This window comes from Bombyx mandarina, chromosome 06, assembly GCF_030267445.1.
Source record: "Bombyx mandarina strain Sakado chromosome 06, ASM3026744v2".
NCBI classification, from domain to species: Eukaryota; Metazoa; Arthropoda; class Insecta; order Lepidoptera; family Bombycidae; genus Bombyx; species Bombyx mandarina.
The window spans coordinates 1045228-1067478 of record NC_143213.1 but is presented as its reverse complement, the minus strand read 5'-3'; the positions used below and the strand labels follow the sequence as shown (position 1 = coordinate 1067478).

Below are 22251 nucleotides of genomic sequence, written 5' to 3'. Positions count from 1 at the left end.
GGGTGGCGCATTTACTTTGTAGATGTCTATGGGCTCCAGTAACCACTTAAAACCAGGTGGGCTGTGAGCTCGTCCACCAATCTAAACAATAAAAAAAAAAGTTGGCCATGATAAATGGGTTTTATTTACAACAATGAAATATTAATTAATTTGAACATCTAATTGGTTAAGGATTATCTGTGATTAATTCAGACTCTAATGAGAGGACAATAAGTGTATCATTATTTCATGATATAAACGGGCAATGAATGAAGGTTCACGCTGATTTTCAAGAGGAAAAATGGGTTAATGAGATCTCCATTCGGAAACATGTCTAACATCGTGGAAGTATTAGCGATACCAAATTTAAATATCCATTGCCAACGTTTTAACGTATTGACATAAGGATTGGAATGGCTTGATTTCAATGAATGAAAGGTTGCACTTAAAAATAGCTTCGGTTTAATTCGGTAATCTTCGGCGGGGATCGGTTCAAGATTCAGTGCGCGGTTGCCCGCCCGCCTTATCCGATGCTCGCGCGCTTTGGGCGGTGCAAATTACACTTATTTCTTCATTAAAAAACACTAAATTTTCTTCAAAAATTACGAAAGTTTCGCGAAGATAAAATTTTAAGTGTCAAATTCCAATACGATTGAAGCTTTAAACATAATAAGAATAGGCATTTATTGAACGATACCATTGAATTTTTTTTTGTTCCTTTTTTCTATTTAACCATGTACGTTAACTGTGTTATGTGATTGTGTATATGTGTGATATGTGTTACTATAGAAATATATGTTAATATCACGATCTATGATACGTTATACAATCGGGCGCGTTGTGATAAATGCATTCCGTGTTGAAGCGTCGTGTGTCTTCTGCTTCCGGTAGCACACGTGCGTTTATTTTCATTCATAAATAGCAGAAGCGACCATGACGTCGCCTAAAGATGGTGACGTCAGCGACGTCATACAAGAAGAGAAACCGCGCAAGGAAACCAAAGATATGTCCGAACTGCCCCCGAGCGGGACGTCCTTGCACAAAAGACGCAGAGGAGAGGCTCCCGCTGCTTTATCAGTGAGATCTCCTCAGACACCTTCTGATGCTGAAGGCTCCTCTCCCTGCACGGCCAGGACTCTGGACGACTGGAGTTTGCTCGAAGCAGAAACCCCAGACCCCGACACAATCTGCGAGAATATGCTGCAGCGGCTAAAAGATGCAGATGACCCTTTATCCAAAAGAGGAAAAGAAGTAGCGCAGCATACGAAAGAAACTATGGAAGTACTGAGTCAGCTAGAGAACTTATTGGACCTGCTGGGCGAATATATTATGTCCAAGGAGTACAATAATCATCTGCTAAAGAAACTGCGTGACGTAAATCAACTAAAAAGACTTTATAATGCCCATCAAAAAATCAACCATGAAAATGAGATCTTAAAGTGTGAAAGCAAAGAGATGCAGCTGATACAAGAGGCATTCGACGCAGAGCTGGAGTCTGAGCATGGACAGATGATCTTTGACTCTATGATCCAAGGAGGGCGCGTGAAAAGGTTAGGATCAAAATGGAAAGGTCACGCCAGATTTGGGGGGTCGCTATTGAGGAAACAGAGGTCCAGGTCTGCCGGCGGGGAAGACAGCGATGCGTGTCCTGGTACACCATTACGACGGAGATCAGAGGGTATCTTCTGTAAAGAAGTAGAAAAGTCCAAAGTTTCAAAATGGACGAAAGTTAAAGCTGCCTTTCGGTAAGTTCTTTTTAATAAGTTTTTGTTGAAATGTTCTATTGTTATTCATTCTTCGTTATTTTATAAAAAAAAATTGAAATAACTGAATAAATTTGTCAATAGACCTTATCGTTTTTTTTTATATTATTTAGAAGCTATTAACAAGCTTTACTAAACAATATAGAACATTAATAATATCTATTAATATTATTTTTTCAATAAAATTGACTTCACCAGTTACTGTTTCTGTATTTGTCAACCGATTTTCTCAGTCTGTAATAATAAAAGGACCTCTATTGAGGTTCTTTTTTCCTAGTCGTTGGGAGCTTACGAGACTATTCCAACTACATGCGAACAAGTAGGTAAGCTTACGCGCTCAAGTTGTGAGAATTTGCTAACACTAGCCCTAGCAAGAGCAGTGCTTCGCTGAATATACCACCGGATCAGAATCGCGTCCCATTGGAAAGATCCATTAAAAAACTCTGTAGGTTGAATTTTGAATGTTAAAAATAACAAAAAATTAAATCTTCAGCTTGCTTTTCTAAATTATCATTAACAAAACAAAATAGAAATACATAAATTGATTCTAAATCTTGAGGCATCTTTGATTATGATGGAATTTCGATCATTGGCCGAACCCTATTTTTTGTCTTACACACTGTCATTTTATGCGGTCGCGATTTTTTGCCGCATTAGCAAAGTCGATAAATACCCAAGAGACAATCAAAGGAACAAACGACCACTTTTTTTTTTTTTTTTTTTTCGGGTAGAGGGCCGAACCTCCTACGAGGTCCCCGCGCAAAAGGGGCGCGCGGGGTATGTGAGACTCAACGATCTGCATGGTGTTGTGAGCAGACCGCGGGCCCAAGGATTTTAGGACCCACCCACTAAACGACTCCCCTGCACTCTTACACCCGACGTCCGATCCCCTCCGAGGTCAGAACCCGGATGAGGTAGGGGGGCTACCGCGGTCAACACTACAACCAGACGGCGCGGCTCACCCCAAGGACGCCCAGCCGACGGAGCCTTCGAGGCGAATCGAAGGCTCTGAAACGTCGGCCGTCTCGGTACGGCAGCCCGTCGGGCCGCCCAGACGGTGCCGCTGGTGTCCCGGAATACCCCGCTGGACCAGAACCAGCCTGCCGGGTCGGGACGCGATACACCGTCGACCGGTCGCTCTATTCACTCCACGGCAGCGCGCTAGAGTGCTGGTAGCGCGCCGCGCGGCCTCACCCCCTCAGGTCGCCCCTTGACCTTCACCGGGGGGAGGCCGCCGCCTACAGGGGCCGGGACGTACGGGCGTATTCCCGCCTCCGGCCCCCGGCTCGACGGCGACGGATCGGTGCGGAAAGGGAAGAGCTCTCCCTCTCTCGCTCCGCCGCCTCCTTCTGCGAGATGGTGGACTCGCAGAAGTCGAGCATCGCCTTCCAGGACGCGTCGCTGCCGAGCATCGTAGCCACGACGCGCGGCAGCGAGAGGTCCTCTCCAATGACCGCGACGAGGGCGGCGCGTTGCTCGTCAAATCCAGAGCAACGCGCCAGCGTGTGTTCCGCTGTGTCTTCCTCGTCGCGGTCCGCGCAGTGGTGGCACTGCGCCGTCGGTTCCCTTCCGGCTATTTTGAAAAGATACCGGCCAAAACAACCATGGCCGGTCAACATTTGCGTCAGCCGGAAGGTGAGGCATCCGCGGTCGCGGCCCACCCAGTCCGCGAGAACCGGGCGGACCGCCTCGACGGTACGGAGGCTGGCCGACGGGTCCGCCAAGCGGCGAGACCACGCCTCCAGCACGGACCGCCGAGATTGGAGCCTCCGCGCTCGAACTACTCCTTCGCCGGGGCGCCCTTCCCCCCTAGAACGAAGGTCGCTACGCCACCGGTAATCGGCAGCGAGCGCCTCCGCCTCCAGGTCCCAGGGTGGCGCCCCGGCGAGCAAACACGCCGCCTCGAAGGAGACGGTGCGGTATCCTCGGATCGCCCTGACCGCGATCGCGCGCTGCGGACGTCGCAGCGCGGCGACGTTCTGGCGGGTCAGGGCGAACAAACGACCACTTTAGTTACATTGTTTTTGGATATAGGGAACAACGACCTATATAGTACAAGCGGCCCGCTCCGGCTCCGCTCGGGTCTTTAACAAAAATTTCAACGATATTTGACGTTGTTTTATTTTTTAAAATAAAATAACTCTTATTACGGCATAACTATAATAGTCAGATATATGCTGTCGCGACACTTTTTGTAAATAATAATGTGGTCTATAAAGTCGTAGTACATTATTTTATTCTATCATCAATAGTTTTCGCAGGGCACGCGATGTAAAGAATATTTTAGAAAATTTTTTTACACCTTGGGTTACATTATTGAAGTTTTAGTAAGGATCCCTAATTTTTTTCAAAAAAAATTGTAGCTGAAGTCACTTGGCAATAGTGTAGCTTCCAAACAGTTAAAGAATTTTTCAAATCGGCTTAGTAGCTTCGGAACCTATTCCATACAAACAAACAAACAAATCTTTCCTCTTTATAATATTAGTATAGAAGTATAGACAAGCGTTATCTCAAACTAAAAAGGAGGCCACAATTGGCTTTCTAATATAATTTTACTACAATAATAGCACAATTTTAGTACATTAATCGAGCCATTTATTCACTAAAATAAAAAATTTATTACCGAAACGAAATATTCATTTATAAAATAGATTTTTTTCTCACACAGGGCCGCTTATTAGAACTATTGCCACAAAATTCACGCTCAAAATTAATTTATTTCAAGTCAAACCTATATTACATAAACCCAGTTTTCTGTTTTCTCCATTCCCATTTCAATGTTTTAAAAATACCACCGGAAATTTCGTGAGAAATTTTTATTTCGTAAGAATGAAAGAAAAGAATACCGTAGGAAGTACCGGCTAAACAAACATGTCTTTTATTGTTTTCTTAAAGTCTATATTAAGTTTATTCCATTTATATTAAGTATATAGACCAATCTTTTTCTCAGAATAAATAAAGACTTGCAATGCCAATTTTAAAGGGACGGTAGGATATAACTTGGTTCTTACGGATCATTTGGAGCCTTTGTGTTATCTGGTTCTCTCTGAATTTTGTACCGTAAGTTCCGTAGAGATTGCTTCATTGGATTGGTTTGGATTGGAATTGGTTGAGATGATTCCATCATCTCGTTTTCACTATAGCACCGCTCGCCACTGGAGCAGAACTCAACCATACTAGTTAAAACCACTGCCACCATCCACTATGTGTTTCCGGAGATAATTTTGCTTCCTTCCCTCCCTTTGCTTTTATAGTTATCTCCAGAGTTTTTCCTGAGCGTAATGACATGTCCTTCTTCTATCGAGGCTTATGGAGAGTATTCGGCGGTAGGCAGCGGCTTGGCTTGTGCTCTTGACATTTCAGCGGGTCATGAGCAACAGTAATCACTCACCATTTTGTGGGCCGTATGTTCGTCTACCTAGAACGGCAATAAAAAAATGAAATAGTCTGAAGCGAACACCTTATTTCCAAAGTACAAATCAAATCAAATAATATGAAATAAAAAAAAATATTTTTCAATGAGTATTATAACGTAACAATTATTACAATATTGAAATGCCCGGAGCGAGCAACTCATTCCCACTTTGTGCAATCTTCTAGATAATCATTGACTTTATAGTAAGCTTTATTGCACAGATGTTCTTTAATAGTTTTCTTAAACCTATGCATATGTAGGTTCTGAACATCTTGTGGGATTTTGTTGTACATGCGCACAGACAAACACCCGCATGAATTTCGTATCTTATGTAACCTACTCATCGGCACAACAAGCTTGTATTTGTTCCTATATAGTATTTCTATTAGGTATGTCCGACATCTTAGGAAACTCCTCAATATGTTTACGAACATACATCAAATTTTCAAAAATGTACTGGGATGGCATAGTGAGAACTTTAATTTCTTTAAATTTTTCCCTCAGGGATTCCCTTGAGTGCATGCTATAAATAGCACGTATAGCTCTTTTCTACAGAATAAATATCATTTCTACATGGGCCGCATTGCCCCATAGCAAAATGCCATAGGACATGACACTGTGGAAGTAACTAAAGTAAACTAAACGAGCCGTGTCCGCGTTTGTTAACATTCTAATTTTTGTTACTACGTATGCTGCAGAGCTGAGCTTACGCGCCAATTTATGAACATGAAGTCCCCATGTCCACTATTATACCAAGAAATACGGTTGACTCAACAAGCTCCAATGATTCCTCAGAAACAATTACATTACTATCTACTTGTCTTGCATTTAAAGATGATTTAATACATTTTAAAATAAATTTAATACATTGAGTTTTCTTACTATTCAATAATAGATTATTGATACGGAACCAATGAACCACACACGAAATCGCATCATTCACTTCGTCATAGATTTGCAATTGTCGTTTAATTTTAAATAATAAAGATGTATCATCTGCGAATAATACGACCTCGTGTCGGAACTCAATAAAACTAGGAATATCAAATAGGTACTGAACTTTTAGTTGAATTTTTGTAATTTTGAATACTCCAGTTTCTAGTTAGTCAATAAATTGAATATTCAATGGAAATAAAATATTTCGTGGCATACGATTTCAACGATTTTTTTTTATTGCTTAGTTGGGTGGACAAGCTCACAGCCCACCTGGTGTTAAGTGGTTACTGGAGCCCATAGACATCTACAACGTAAATGCGCCACCCACCTTGAGATATCAGTTCTAAGGTCTCAAGTACAGTTAAAAGGGCTGCCCCACCCTTCAAACCGAAACGCATTACTGTTTCATGGCGGAAATAGGCGGGGTGCTGGTACCTACCCGTGCGGACTCACCAGAGGTCCTACCACCAGTAAAGTATCATTTAGTTATAAAGCATAGGTAAACCAGCTCCTTCCTACCTATCTAGTAAACAGACTATTAGAATGAGCAATTCGTTCACAGCTGGGAAAAAGCACAATGGTCCGGATCGGCAATAGGCGGTGCGGCAGGCGCAGTGGCAGCCGGCGCGTTGGTCAGTGCTGTAGCGCTGGCTGGTTCCAGTCCATCAACAGCCACCCTTCCTAACCCAGAACCAAGAGACTCAGCCAGTCTCACACCAGGCAGCGCTTTATCATTGACTCCTAACTCTTCTTGTGAAGAGTTGAGGATTGATGCAGGTATTGTATTTCCCACTACCATCTACCGCTGTTTTGAAAGTAGAAGCTGGAGGTTCATTTCCTACTAATTGTAGCCCAAAGACTCCAAAATATCAATAACTAGAAACTGTAATTTATTATTAATTTCTCCACTATTTAATGGATGTTATTATACATGTAAACCTTCCTCTTCAATCACTCTATCTATTAAAAAAAACCGCATCAAAATCCGTAGCGTAGTTTTAAAGATCTAAGCATACATAGGGACAGAGAAAGCGACTTTGTTTTATACTATGTAGTGAAGGCGCTTATCTTGAAATCCATCTCATTTTAAAATTGATATTTTTTAAATGGAACTATAGTGGAAGGTAGAACTTAGAGCTAACAATTTTCCATCAGCTTTGTTTCAAGAGAATTGTCTTATTATTTCTTTACAAGAGAACACCGAAATGAAAAGCTGATGTCGCACTCAGTGCTTCTTCATTTAATTTAATAAAGCATGTAGGAGTCATAGAACTGGTATTGCTGAGGTCCATAGACATTTGTACCATTCATCAACAGAAACATTAAAGAAATAAATGTAGTGAAGCTTTGTCTCCGACTTTCGTGCTGATATTATCCGACTAGAAAAAGGTTTTTTTCGAAAAAAATTAACGCTAAATGTTGTCATCCAGGTTCCTATCGCAAAAGTCTTCGTGGAGACGAGCACGATGGAACATATCTACATGCACCAACTCAGGTGGGCAATATTGATAATGTCACAACGGGGATGTAAGCAGTATCGATCTATGAATTGATTTATCATGTCAATATAGTATTTCTTTAGACGTAAAAGCGGCGGACTATCAAAATGCGATTGAGAAACCATTTCCTTAAGTTCAAAGGAAATTTCCCCCACTTTACGAGAGTTATTATTAGGTAAGTGAAATGGGTTGAAGATTCAGACATCTTTTGTGTACTGACATGAGCGAACAAAAATATTATTAGCTTAAATAAAGTCAAGTATAGTAATTAATAAATCTAATTTGATGTTAATTTGGGTCCTAAAGCCAATAAACCACACAACGTAAATATCACCCTCCATTTTTGAGCGTTAGTTGAAGTAGTATACATGGCATTCTCACAGCAGTTTTCACTAATGATAGAGCATCTTTTAAGCCAGGTAAGAAACACCACACTGCCTATTTCTGTCGTGAAGCAGTAATGTGTTTCGGCTTAAAGGGTGAGGGAGCCGCTATTGTTAAACTGAGACCTAGAACTCTTATCTCAATAGGGATAACGGCATTTATGCTGTTGACTTCTATGGGCTTTGGTAACAACTTAATATCAATTGGGGCGTGAACTGGTTTCCCCTATCAAGCAATAAATAAAAAGCATAAAGGTATTAATTCGCGTAGAAATCGGTTGAGAGCATCTATTATCCTTACTAGTGGTAGGACCTCTTGTGAGTTCGCACGGGTAGGTACCACTACCCTGCCTATTTCTGCCGTGAAGCAGTAATGCGTTACGGTTTGAAGGGTGGGGCAGCCGTTGTAACTGTACTAAGACCTTAGAACTTATATCTCAAGGTGGGTGGCGCATTTACATTGTAAACGTCTATGGGCTCCAGTAACCACTTAGCAACCTGGTGGGCTGTGAGCTCGTCTCCCTGTATAAGCAATAAAAAAATAAAAAAATATTAACTACGTTTTCATAATATTGGTTCCTACCTGGCGAATTTAAACAGCTACATAATATCTGCATCGCTTCATACCACGGCATCGATTGCTTTATGGTTTTGGTCACGACCATATATTCGCATGAGCTTAATTTCTCGATAATTACCATCAGGACGACAGTTCAACATCACCATCACCGAACAAGCTCCACAAGAGCCCTTGGGGTAAGATGAGGAACATTATCCAAACACATCGGGACTCAGTAAAGAAAAAGTCGATTCGGGGATCGAAGCTCTCTCCTGAAGTGATGCCGATGAGAAGGAGATCGTTTAGCGATGGCGGAGACAGCGATGCACCACCAGCCCTGACTGTCACCATACCATCTTCTGAAGAATTGGGTAAGTTTAGCTTAACAGAAATATAAGTGTGATCAACAGGAATTTATTGAAATATATAATTCGTGAAGCTGCCCTTGAGCCTTTAGGTCTCCTTCGGAGGCGCTCGGGCAGCTGTTAGCAAATCCCACCTCTCCTGGCTGAGCCTGTCCTCGCCCACTTGTCCTGGTGAAACTCGAAAGTACTCCAGGCCACAAGTAATCCTTCCTTCCTTAAAGAAGTCAAGGCTCCGTCACAGAAGCCCTCGGCACGACACGGCCCATCACAGAAGCGAAAATGTCACTGATAGTCCCATCATCGGATCTGGATTGAATCGCCGAGGCTTCCGGAGTGATATGTACTTCTTAGACAATATTCCAAAAAAACTCTTCAACTATAAAACGGTGATATTTTCCTCCAGCCGGCTTAGATGATCGTCCTCTTTCGCTATTATAGAAGATATTTAAATATATATGGGTGTATATATATGGAAAGAGTACAATCGAGAGCAGAAGTGAAGTGGCGGGCTAGTCGTAACAGTATTTATATAAACGATATATACGTATTTTCGTATGTATTGTACATAACAATGGTTTCTGTTTAATGTTGCTAAACTATGGAACGCTTCCTTAATCTTAAATATCTGTCTCTTTCCTTTATCTCTAACCATCATTCAATTCATTTTCATTGAAAAACCAAATTCATTATCTCAATTATCATTATCTAATAAAATAATTTTGTTTACATATATATTTTTCATTTGTACATTATACAATTTGTCTTCTTCGTAAGAAGTACTTTTATATTTATGAAATTGCTATTTAACTTTTTTATTAATAAATATTAAATAAAAACTTTGTCTTAACAATGGTGGGTACATGTAGGGGCCTTATGATGATACTATAGGGTTGACCAACTGGATTGATATGAATAACTTATAATTATATAATTTTAATCTTCTATCTTCTATATATATAAAAATTAATTGCTGTTCGTTAATATCGCTAAAACTCGAGAAAGGCTGGACCGATTTGGCTAATTTTGGTCTTGAATTATTTGTGGAAGTCCAGAGAAGGTTTAAAAGGTAGATAAATATGAAAATGTTCGAAATTAAATAAAAATAAAAATTTTCCGTACGGATTCCTTTTGTTTGTTTTATGTTTATTTTATACAAAAGCGTAGGTCTTTTATTTATCGATTGAGGCACTACGAAGTCTGCCGGGTCAACTAGTTACTATTAAAAACTGAAAGGTTTGAACATAGACGACATGAAATTCACTATTGATGACGGTATTACTTAATAACACACACAGCAAATAATTTAAAAAGCTATACATCTGAATTTTTTATAAAATAATCTTATTTATGTTCGATTAAATCCATCTTAAGAAGACACGAGAATTCCAACAACTTAAGCTTTTTTTTTCAAACGATTCAATGTTTATAATTTGGCAATCTTGAGTAAATAAAAAACTAAAATGTACCGCTATTTTCTATTCACGAATAGAAAAATAAAAAGTCGAGAGGATGTAGTTTTTTCAATGTTACTGTTGGTGAAAATGTAGGATTGATTTATTTTTATTTATTACACTTCATGTAAAATTTACATTGGCGGACTTAATGCCTAAGGCATTCTCTACAAGGTAGAGCAGAGTAAATAGTGGTAGGTGCAATGAAATTTATATTAAATTACAAATACATACACAATATACATATATACACAATCACATATACATATCGACGCTTGAAAGGCAAACGTGACTAAGCGACAATGCGTGAACTTTACAGTAGACTAATTTAAAGTTGAAAAACCTGAAAACAACATTTATTTTAACGAATCCAGCTGTAGTAGAATTTAGCTAGTAGCTGTAGGATTGAAATGATTTTAATAGACTTAGAAATATATATTTTTTTGCTCATCGAATATAGTTATTGCCTATCATTTATGTACAAATCAGTTATTGTCGCTTAGTCACTTTCAAGCGTCGATATACTTACATCCATATAATAGTTTATACAGTATTAAAATTATTCGATTTAATGCTCATCAAGATTTTCCTGTCATCGCTTTTCAGACAGAGAACTTGTTTATTTGCCGCGGTCTCCCATATCTATGCGCCACAGATCACTACAATGTCAGCCGTGCAAACATGTAGCTCCGTAACACGCAATATTCTGCTATCTATACATTATTTACTCTCATATTCGATACCATATCACGCCCATTAACTGAAACACTCAACAGCTTTATGACTCCACGCTCCTAACCAAGCTTATTCTTTTAGAATCCGAGCCTACTCACCCGGTACTTCGCAAGCAACGTTCCCTAGAGCTAGGGGCAAAGCCTCCGCAGCATCGTCCTGCGCGTCCTTCTAAATGGACGAAAGTGAAGAGGGCCTTCCTGACTTCCGCATCTGCTTCTGTTCCTTCGAGTCCTAGCAGGCAGAGCGCATTCTTCACGGATGCCGGTAAGAGAATCATTTTCTTCTTCATTCTCTCTTTTACTCTTCTGCTTGTGTCACGGAAACCATTCTTATGTGCGGAACATAGTGAAGTAGATATTCTATTATATTGTCTACCAAAAAGTTTTAAGCTGCAGTAAAACTAAAACCTGAGGGAGTACATATAGAGTCCCTTCTTTATTTCGCCGTATAGTCATGTTTTATGTAATTAACACCACAGTTTAAACAATAGAAATTTTATTGTTGTAGCGGCATAAACAATACTAAGTTATTATATTATTTATTAAACACATTTTAAATTCTTTTTACGTTTTAAATTTTTGGGCGGTAAAAAGGTCCTGTGTCACAGACTATTCTTTTTTCCACCTCTCGTGCGTTTCGGCTTACGCATCATAAAAAAGTGCGTTCTTAAACGCCACAAACCCAAGGGTAAGAACAGGCGGAAAATGCGAAGTTTTTGAACGCAAGCACATCTCCTTTGAGACCCGCCTATCTCACGTGACTTGAACAGAGAACAACGTGCTATTATCGTATTCAATTGTTCACATGCTTATAAAACTTACATTAATCTAGCGACGATGAAGAAGATAACTACTTATTTTCTTTGCACAAAATACGGAGCTATCGTATGCGTTAATACTATGACTTTGAATTCGAATGGAGATGTTTGCGCCGATACCGTATCGGGAATCTATCTATATATTAATACGTGAAGGAAAAACTTTATATCCCTTTTTACGAAAATTGAGCGGACGGAGGAGTATGAAATTTCCTACACTTATAGAGAATATAGAGAAGGAGTGCAGAATGTTATTTTTTTTTTTAATTATGCCTAATAAATACATTAAATCAATAAAGAAAACATTACACACACTACATACCATGTATTTGACGCAACACGCATGCATACTATTTATTGTCAAACTTTTGTTCTTGACGTCTGTGGTCAAATTGAGAATAGATTAAATATTGTGTGTCTTTATTAATATTTTTCTATAGTGTAGTCTTGGCGAAATTTGTGATTACAGAAGTATAATAGCCTTTGAAAATAGAATCATAATAGCGAACAAACTTACAATTTCAATTAATTATAGTCGAATTTCGACTACTGCGGGACCATTAGTCAACATAAAACCCCAAAATTTTAAAGGACGAAACATGTGATGTCATTGTCAATGTCATCTTTAGAAGTTAACGAGCTAATTCCTTTATCGCGGTCACATTTCAGTCCGATCCAAACTTAGATACTGTGTAACGCCAACATATACATTTTGATTCGGATCGACCTTGAACGATCTTATTGGCAATTCGATATATCGGCTCTCATTGTATTTTCGTATCTTACTCACGATATTTGTGGGTTTTAGTGTCGATAACGCGCATATTTTCCGTGTAATCTATTTGCTGTTTGAAAGAATATCCGGTCTAGTTGGTGCAATGTTATGTAAACTCTTTAGAATTCGCATGTGTTAGGTTTTTTTTTTCAATGTTAAATTTGTATTTTGCGGTAACTTAAATACACCGTTGATAACAGAATTAACACAACAATGTAATCTATATATAAATACGTGAAGCAAAAGCTTTGTACCCCTTTTTACGAAAATTGCACGACCGAGGAGTATGAAATTTCCCACGCTTATAGAGAATATACAAAGGGTGCAGAATGCTAATATAGTTTTTTTTTAAATGATGCCTAAAAACACATTAAATCAATAAAAGAAACATAACACACACTACCATGTATTTGACACACACACACGCATATATACTCTTCGTGTATTGTCAAAGGGGATTGCCCACTCTCCATAGTGTGCTAGGCCCAAGATGGACATCAAATATTACTATAAAAATGTACTGATTCAAATTCTTAAATGTATTGGATATCTAAAAAATATATTGAAATTGACGGCACTATTATAAAAAATATAATAAAAATAAAAACTCGTTTTGAGGTTAATTTTCTATATAAATAAGTGTCGGATTGTGAGATACTTCAAGAACTTTTCTTTTCTTAATGTTTAAGATGTTCCTAATGTATTTTTATTCAATAGGGTATAAAAAAGACACTTAATTCTTTAAATATCTATATTTTCTTCATCTTCATACACAAAATTAGTATCATCTCAAAATAGCAAAGGAGAGCATATACACGGTTTTAAATCTCGGTCAGGGTAAAACCACAATTCACACAATGTTTTTTAGTCGTAGTATGAAACGTTATTGATAAAAGTAAAATAAATCGAAGAAAAATCAAAACACATCCATTTTGTACGCAAGCACAACACCACAAGCAGCAAGCGAAGTGTCAGTCAGTCAGATTAAATTCAGTGTTGTCAGTATAAAGAAAAATAATTACATGAAATTCATATATCGATTATTTTTTTAAATAACCGATAATTGATTTATATCTTAATCTTTTTTTTACGAGTACACATTATTTTTATGTTTTTGTTTTAGTTGTACATATTTAAATAACAATACAAGTTAAGTTTTTTTTTATTGCTTAGATGGGAGGACGATCTCACAGCCACCCTGGTGTTAAGTAGTAGTAAGTAGTAAGTAGGTGAGCTCACGGGGCTCTAACCTGGGTGCTAACACTAGCGCTTTTTTTTTTTTTTTTCGGGTAGAGGGCCGAACCTCCTACGAGGTCCCCGCGCAAAAGGGGCGCGCGGGGTATGTGAGACTCAACGATCTGCATGGTGTTGTGAGCAGACCGCGGGCCCAAGGATTTTAGGACCCACCCACTAAACGACTCCCCTGCACTCTTACACCCGACGTCCGATCCCCTCCGAGGTCAGAACCCGGATGAGGTAGGGGGGCTACCGCGGTCAACACTACAACCAGACGGCGCGGCTCACCCCAAGGACGCCCAGCCGACGGAGCCTTCGAGGCGAATCGAAGGCTCTGAAACGTCGGCCGTCTCGGTACGGCAGCCCGTCGGGCCGCCCAGACGGTTGCTAACACTAGAGCAAGAGCTTTTTTTTTTTTTTTCCTACCTAAGCTCTAGGGGCTATGTCAGCGTAACCCTAACTTTAGCAGGTGAGCTCACGGGGCTCAAACCTGATGACGTTGCTAACACGAACCCTAGCAAGAGCCGTGCTTCGCAGAATCTACCACCGGATCGGAAACGCGACCCACTGAGAGTTAATTTACTCGTCGAGCCCTTCGTCGCAAGCGACGGGTTCGACGAGAACGGTGACCGGTGCTTGAAGTACCTAAAAGCACCGTTAGTGGATCGGGAGGATCCGAGATGACGTGTTTTGGGCGACGTCGACTGCTTTCCATTCTGTCCGCAGGATCGGGAATGTAGTTACCGGCGGCCACGATGAGAGGGTTCTCGTGTCGTGCCGCTTTATCGAAGTGGCGCATTGACGCCGACTGTAGATACTTACTGATGGACTCTAAGTCCAGGTCGTCATGGAGGTCGACGTTCCTGACGAACCACGGGGCTCCGACGGCTATCCTGCAAAAACGGGATTGAATAATTTGGAATGATTTTAAGTGAGTGCGGGCCGCGTGAGCGAACACTACACTTGCATCGGTCATGACGGGGCGTATGCAAGTTTTGTAGAGTGTCACCTTATTTCTAAGGGACATTTTACTTCGCCTACATATCATCGGGTAGAGACGTCCTAGAATGAAGGCGGCACGGTCGCGTACCGTCTTAATGTGAGGGCGGAATGTCATCCTACTGTCGAGGGTGTAGCAAGAGCAGTGCTTCGCTGAGAACACCCGGCGAGAAACTCAGCGGGCTGTGTCTGAGGGTATAAATTAAGATGCGTTCACTAGTTACTCTCGTTTGACAGCCTCGTTTTGCCCATGCCTTCCTCAATTGCACGAGCGAGGATTGTATGTAGCTGACGTGTGAAAAGAATATGTTTTTTTTTCTTTTCAATTTTTGCCCCAAATTCAACAGTCTTATGAAATCATTCAATCCGTCCGACCTACATACCGCCAGACAAGCCCAAAAACACATAAATACACAAACCGAGGAACACTTCTTGGCTGACATTAGCACCGTTGTAATGCCTCCATTAAAACTTGGCAACAGTCCAACTGTCCGAAATATGAATAATTAAAAACGCTTCCCGCTGCAAATTAAACTGGGTATTCCTCATGGTATCGTACGGCAGGCCTTCTTTCGAAATCTCTATTTTAAGGACCACTTTTTAAAGTCACAACTTTGGAGGAATCTTTGGTGTTGCTTCTAGAAGCTTCTATTGGTTCTTTTTTTTTTATTGCTTAGATGGATGGACGAGCTCACAGCCCACCTGATGTTAAGTGGTTACTGGACCCCATAGCCATCTAGAACGTAAATGCGCCACCCACCTTGAGATATGAGTTCTAAGGTCTCAGTATAGTTACAACGGCTACCCCACCCTTCGAACCGAAACGCATTACTGCTTCACGGCGGAAATAGGCGGGGTGGTGGTACCTACTCGTGCGGACTCCCAAGAGGTCCTACCACCAGTGATTACGCAAATTATAATTTTGCGGGTTTTGATTTTTCACGGGTTCACGGCAATTTACCATCACCCTGCCTATTTCTGCCGTGAAACAGTTATATGTTTCGGTTTCAAAGCATGGGGCAGCCGTTCTACTGTAAAAATGAAACTACTACATATGTCTAAGGGTGGGTCGCGGTATTTACATTGTTAAAGAGCTCCGGTAACTACTTAACGGCAGGTGAGCGATGGGCTCGTCCACCCATCTAAACAACAAAAAAAACGAAGGTCCTCATATTACACTATGAACAAGTCAAGAAAATAATATAGTTGTTTTTTTTTTGTTGATTACAATAACAATAACACATACACACAACGTACTGTAATATAAAAAAATCGATAAAGAGAATGCAATAGCCGCATAAGGTCGCAATAACACTGCCAATGCCGCTAATCCCTCTCCTTGCATCGTGTTCCTCGGTGCTGAGGATCGTGACCCTTACGAAGCACTTTTCTTCGGACTATGTTCCTCCATCTTTTCCTGTGCTCGGCGCAGTGAATAGTGACGTTGATGCTGGAGTCAAAAATCGTCTTAATTTGATCAAACCAGCTACGGGACAGCTATACGGGACTACGCCCCCTTGTCACTAGTAAAGACTTTCACTTTAATAACACGTTATTATTCTTTACCGTGGAAGTCACAGATGATGTGGTATTAACTACTTTTTTTTGATCAATAGCTTAGTTCGTTGTTACTTGTCTGGATTTGATCTCTGACATAATTGTACCGCTCGATTCAAATTTAGCAGTACGCAACGAATAGGCTGTGACTAATTACCATCAGGTGGGTCGTATACTAGACTGCTCAAATACACCGGGCGGCTTATAGGCCACAGACGTTTCAAAAGTACGTTTCACAAACTACCTTTTGCCCGCGACTTCGTCCGCGTGGATTAGTTTACTTTGGCATAACGCTAAATTTTACCCGCGACTTCATTTACGTAGAAATTGAAAATATTTTTGAATAGCAGAATGTTAAGGAGTTATTTAAAGTACAAAATCATGCTTTTTAACCGACTTCAAAAGAGGAGGTTATCAATTCGACTACCATCTTTTATCTGTTTATTCACCGATTTCTTCTTTTTTCTTTTTTTATTCGAAAGAGTAGAATCCAAGTGGTCCCGAATGGTCCTGTAATCATCAGGATCAGGATCTGATGATGGGATCCTGAAGAAATCGACAAAAATCTACAATTTTCAGAGCCTATCTTAAAGTGATTTCGGTGTTTCTTGTTATTCTTCTTATTCTGTGTATGTCTAAAGAAAAAAAAAAACATTTTGTAACATTCTTTATTAGTGCTCCGCTCGTATTGCATATATAATAACTTATACTTATTCTTGTAAATATATAGTATCGCTGTCCCACACAGCTAAACGTGCCCAATATTGACTGTCATCCAACAAAATGTGGACGATCGTTATAAAACACACTCGCTATTTACAACCCGACAATTAATTTATTTAATACATTCATAATAGCTTCATTTGGCATTAGGGACGGGTTACAACGGCTCTAAAAATTATTGCTAATTAAATTTTAATTTATCTCTCTGCAATTTGAAAATCTCTATTAATATATATGACTATGACGTCACTAAACAGTGCTCTTAGGACTGTTAGCGTTCGGACGCTTCAGCCAATCGTTCTCGCCACATTGTGTAAACAAAACACTGTAATTTATAAACGATAGAATGTGGTTTTTAAAGTTTTCAAAACTCGTAGGAATGATTAAAAATTAGCGTAGTTTAATAACTAAAATAAAAGGCAACTGATCAAACAGAACTGATAAATAATTTATTTTCTTATCCTCTTGATATTGGTAAAGCGAAGATATAAAAGATTGTACCTAGTCAGGTCATAAATTCTGTCACATGTTTAATGTAAAATAATTGAAACAAGTTTATTCATTATGTAACCATTCATATACCAAAATGAACTTAACAAAATATAGATTCTTATGACACTAAAGTTTATTCAAAATGACCTCCGTGATTTTGAATACAGGCCTTCAATCTGCGCGGCCAGTCGTCTATCGCAGCACGAACGAGGTCCATGTCAATATCGGCGGCTGCCTTAATCAAGGATGTCTTGAGTGACTCCAAATTGGGATGAGGCTTTGAGCACGCCTTTTCCTCCAAGTGTTGCCATATCTTGTAATCTAACGGATTCAAATCTGGACTGGAGGAGGGCCAGTCTTCGTGCCGGATGAAGTCGATTTCACGCGCCGCCAGCCAGTCTTGTGTGCTCTTCGCTCTATGAGCTGGCGCCGAATCTTTTTGGAATACCCAGTGCCTGTTATTGAACATGGTATGAGAAACAGGTTCCACAAGGTTCGTCAGGACTGTATTTTGATACACAACTGCATTCGTTTTTACACCTTTCTCACAAAAATGTACCTCTGTTAAGCCCCAATAAGAAACTCCCAACCATACCATGAGCGAGGATGGAAAATGACCTCGTTGGACACGCGGAATACGGTTGCTCGCTTCTTCACTACTGTGTGCGTACACCTTATCATTTTGTTTGTTGTAGCTCTCTTCTACGGTAAAATTTTTTTCTTCCGAAAAAAGAATTTCCCGATATTTTTTTCCCACGTACCGCTTCAACAAAGCGCGGCATCTCTTCAGTCTCAGGTCCATTAGACGAGCATTCAAACGATGTACTGTTTTTCTTCGATATTCCCGAAGCCCTAAGTCTTCATTTAACACCCTTTTCACCGTGGTTCTGCTTAACCCCATCTGAAGGGCCAACAGTTTCTGCTTACGTTTGGGATTTCTTTGAATTCGGGCCTTCACAGCTTTTATCACTGCTGGAGTCCTAACAGACCGAGGGCGACCACTTCTTGACCTGTCATCTACACTAGAGTCTTCATTGTATCGTTTGATGGTACGATAAACGAATCTTTTGGTTATATTCAAAATTTTCAGTATGTTAAAAATTTGAATTGGCGCGTAACCGCAACGATGCAACGCAATAACTACAACACGGTCTTCTTTAAGCGTCCACTCCATATTTAAAAATGAGTAAAATTCTAAAAGTATACATTTTTATTTTCATGAACAATTCGAAATTCGAATTCAATAAACTTTTTTGTGGCCAGTATTCTAAAAGAAAAGTTTTTACTGTGTGACAATACTTATGACCCGACTAGTTATTATGTTCGGTCATTGCGCATCAAGGACATAGATTCCACAGACAACTCACTGAGTTACTCTTTTTTTCCCTTCCTACGCTGATAGGCTTAAGAGGCTATTTCAGCTTCGCCCTAACGAGATATAAGTTCTAAGGTCTCAAGTATAGTTACAACGGCTGCCATACCCTTCAAACCGAAACGCATTACAGCTTCACGGCATAAATAGGCAGGTCGGTGGTACCTACCCATGCGAACTCACAAGAGGTCCTACCACCAGGTCGTCTTACCTTAAACTGGCACAGAACGTGAATAGGCCAAGAATCGGCCATACCACGCACAATATGATAAAGAGAAGACCATAAATTTGAACTACGCCATTCGTGAGCTCTCGCTCGTGTGGCCGCAACGACAATGTTAAATGCGTTCGCCTGCCGGCCGCGAGCTAAAAAAAGCCCAAATTTCATTCCCATATGTGCAGCCCAGATATCTCGAAGACGTTGTTAAAGCTTACAAAGCGGTACGATTTTACAAATATTTTCGATGCGCGTAACGAACATCTATATAGATCAAGTATCACGCACGTTGCTGTTGCAAACGTCTTCTCAAACCCACAGTTGCACAGATGTTCCTGCTGAAAACAAATATAGATGGTACAGGTGATACTGATTCCATGACAACACTATAAATTGCTATTGAAGAACTACCTTCCTCGCCATTTAAAAATAGCAAAAAGTAGTTATATTAGCAAATACCTATAGAGTGGAGGGCATATGGTAACGAGCGTTCAGCGAGTGAGGTTGTTGACTCCTTATGTATTTTTTCACCATACTTACAATAATATTTAACCGGCGACAGTACGGTGCAGTGAATGGCTAGGAAAAAAAACAAATCAAGTAGCTGTTAGCCTAAGAGGCTATTCCAGCTACTCACGAGCTACTCATGAGCTAAACCTGAAAGAATTTGCTAACACTGGCCCTAGCAAAAGCAACCTTCGCTGAACTTACCAACAGATCATAATCGCGATCCACTGAGAAGATCCAACGAGCAACTCAGTGGGCTGTGTCCGTGAGACTCATTACCGGTACAATGCATCCGTTTGCACATTTACAATAGAAAAATGCCTAGACTGATGCAAGTGACTCACTTTTCCAATCTGGCTCCAGCTTAAGTACCACATCAGTGCCAAGTTTACACCCGCTCATTCGAGAAGCCATATATCATTGATACTTTGTTGAAATACAACAATTAATTGCATCAGTTTGCAGAATGCCAGCTGTTTATGTTAACCTCAAAATAACAATGCTTAACGATTGTTTTGGAATCAATAACAAAATAAATTGGATATATTGTGTACGCATTTATTTATATTTATGGACATTTGTTGATACTTGATTAATTTTATAATATCGTTTCCCCGGTGAACAGAAGCTTGCTTATTTAACAAATACTTGATGAACACATACATATCTGTTCGTTTTCAATGACTAATAAATCAAAGTTAAAAATTTAATTATACGACAAAAAGTAATAAATTAAAAAACTTAAAATAAAAACCAACAGTAACCCGTTTTTTATATATATGTCGGTAATATTGAGTACACCAATCACGTTTGCTGTCTTAACAATTTAGAAATCTTCTCTTGACGTTAGCAAACGAGAACGAATGACAGTTCTTAGGACGAAGGCACCCCTCTTCAAGAAGGCTGATTGGTAAGTGTGATGGCGTCTATGCCACTCCATGGGCTAGGCTCTACGAGGGCGGCACTGAAAATTTCGGGAATTAACGAAGTGACACAACATTACTATTTAAAAATGTATTTATTGCTTTTCGAAGTATTCTCCGCGAAATTTGACACATTTTTCCATATGATGGAACCAATCATTGAAGCAACCATTCCATTCGGAAGTTGGGGTCTCCAAAATGGCCGTTTTGTAGGCGTCCACAGCTTTTTCAGGTGAAAATCTCTGTCCACGAAATTTATTCTTTATTTTAGAGAAAGTATAGAAATCATTAGGGCTTAGGTCGGGGTTGTACGGCGGATGGTCTAATAATTCTATATTTTCTTGCTCTAAAAACTCTTTTGTTCTGTGCGCGGTGTGAGAACTCGCATTGTCGTGATGGAGGATGATGCGGCGGTTGCAGTTCTCTTTACGGAGTTCAGAAACGACCTGTGGCAAACAAATGCTAGCATACCATTCTGCATTAACCGTTCTTTGTCCCTCAAGAGGAATAGTCGTAACATGGCCGGTTTTGGAGACAAACGTGGCCACCATTTTTTTTTTGCAACACTCCGTGAACGAACAATTTTTGTTGGCTTTAACTCATTTTCGAACACCAAAACTCGTGACTGGTTTTTTGTTTCGGGTTCGTACGCGTATATCCAGGATTCGTCACCTGATACAATGTTGTATACAGCATTTGAGGATCCTGCGTGGAATCTTTCGAGAATTCTGACGCACCAAGTAACGCGAGCCGCTTTTTGCTCTTCACAGAGCGAATGCGGTATCCATCGGGAAAACAACTTTTTTACACCTAATTGTTCATGCAAGATTATTTGTATTTGACTCATGCCAATGTCTAAAGTTGCCTGAATTTCGCGGTATGTCACATGTCGATCTTCCTCAATCACCTTACGCACAGCATCAACGTTTTCTTGGGTGACTGCAGTTTTTGGACGACCTTGACGGGGAACATCACTGAGCTTGACACGTCCACGTTGAAACTCAGCAAACCAGCGATAAATTGTGGTTTTGGATGGGGCTTCATCACCAAATGCAGAAATCATCCGGTCAACACACTGTTTTTGTGTTAAACCACTTCGAAAGTCATAATAAATCATCGCTCTTGAATTTTCTCGAGTCAATTCCATTTTCTCAACGACTAAACAAGTTTGACAAAACCTCGTGACAAGACCGAGAATCTTTTTTTAAATAAATAAATGGTATTCGATTTTTAAAACCAAGGAGTTTTCAATTAAAAAGATTTTAATATGACAGGAACAGTGGAAATATTCCATTCCCGATACTTTCAGTGCAGCCTAGTATCGTAGCACGAAGTTAGCCGAGGTCCGACGATACCGCAATCGTGCTGCCATCTCTCGGGAATCGTGCCGTGTTTCGTTTAGCGACCTACGACTAACGACCGTCTCCGACATAATAATATGTATACGTAATATATAAACAACTAAATATTGTCCGAACCTATGTAACCTGTACCTTTTTAAGGACTTGAATGGGGATTAACAAAACACTCACTCGTCTGCCAAAATAA

At 40.0% G+C, this 22251-nt stretch overlaps 1 protein-coding gene across 2 annotated transcripts in view; it reads left to right on the top strand.

The window, feature by feature from the left end:
- The first annotated feature begins 470 nt into the window (after positions 1 to 470).
- LOC114246733 (uncharacterized) overlaps positions 471 to 22251 on the top strand; it is a 60531-nt gene continuing 38750 nt past the window's right edge. Inside the window, exons 1-5 of one of the 2 annotated variants that reach the window (XM_028179415.2) lie at positions 471 to 1724; positions 6656 to 6870; positions 7524 to 7588; positions 8680 to 8905; positions 11167 to 11349. In XM_028179415.2, coding sequence (XP_028035216.2) covers positions 913 to 1724; positions 6656 to 6870; positions 7524 to 7588; positions 8680 to 8905; positions 11167 to 11349 — 1501 coding nt within the window. In that variant the 5' untranslated portion in view covers positions 471 to 912. The remainder of the gene's footprint in view (positions 1725 to 6655; positions 6871 to 7523; positions 7589 to 8679; positions 8906 to 11166; positions 11350 to 22251) is intronic. The other variant, XM_089728256.1, reaches the window with a different exon arrangement.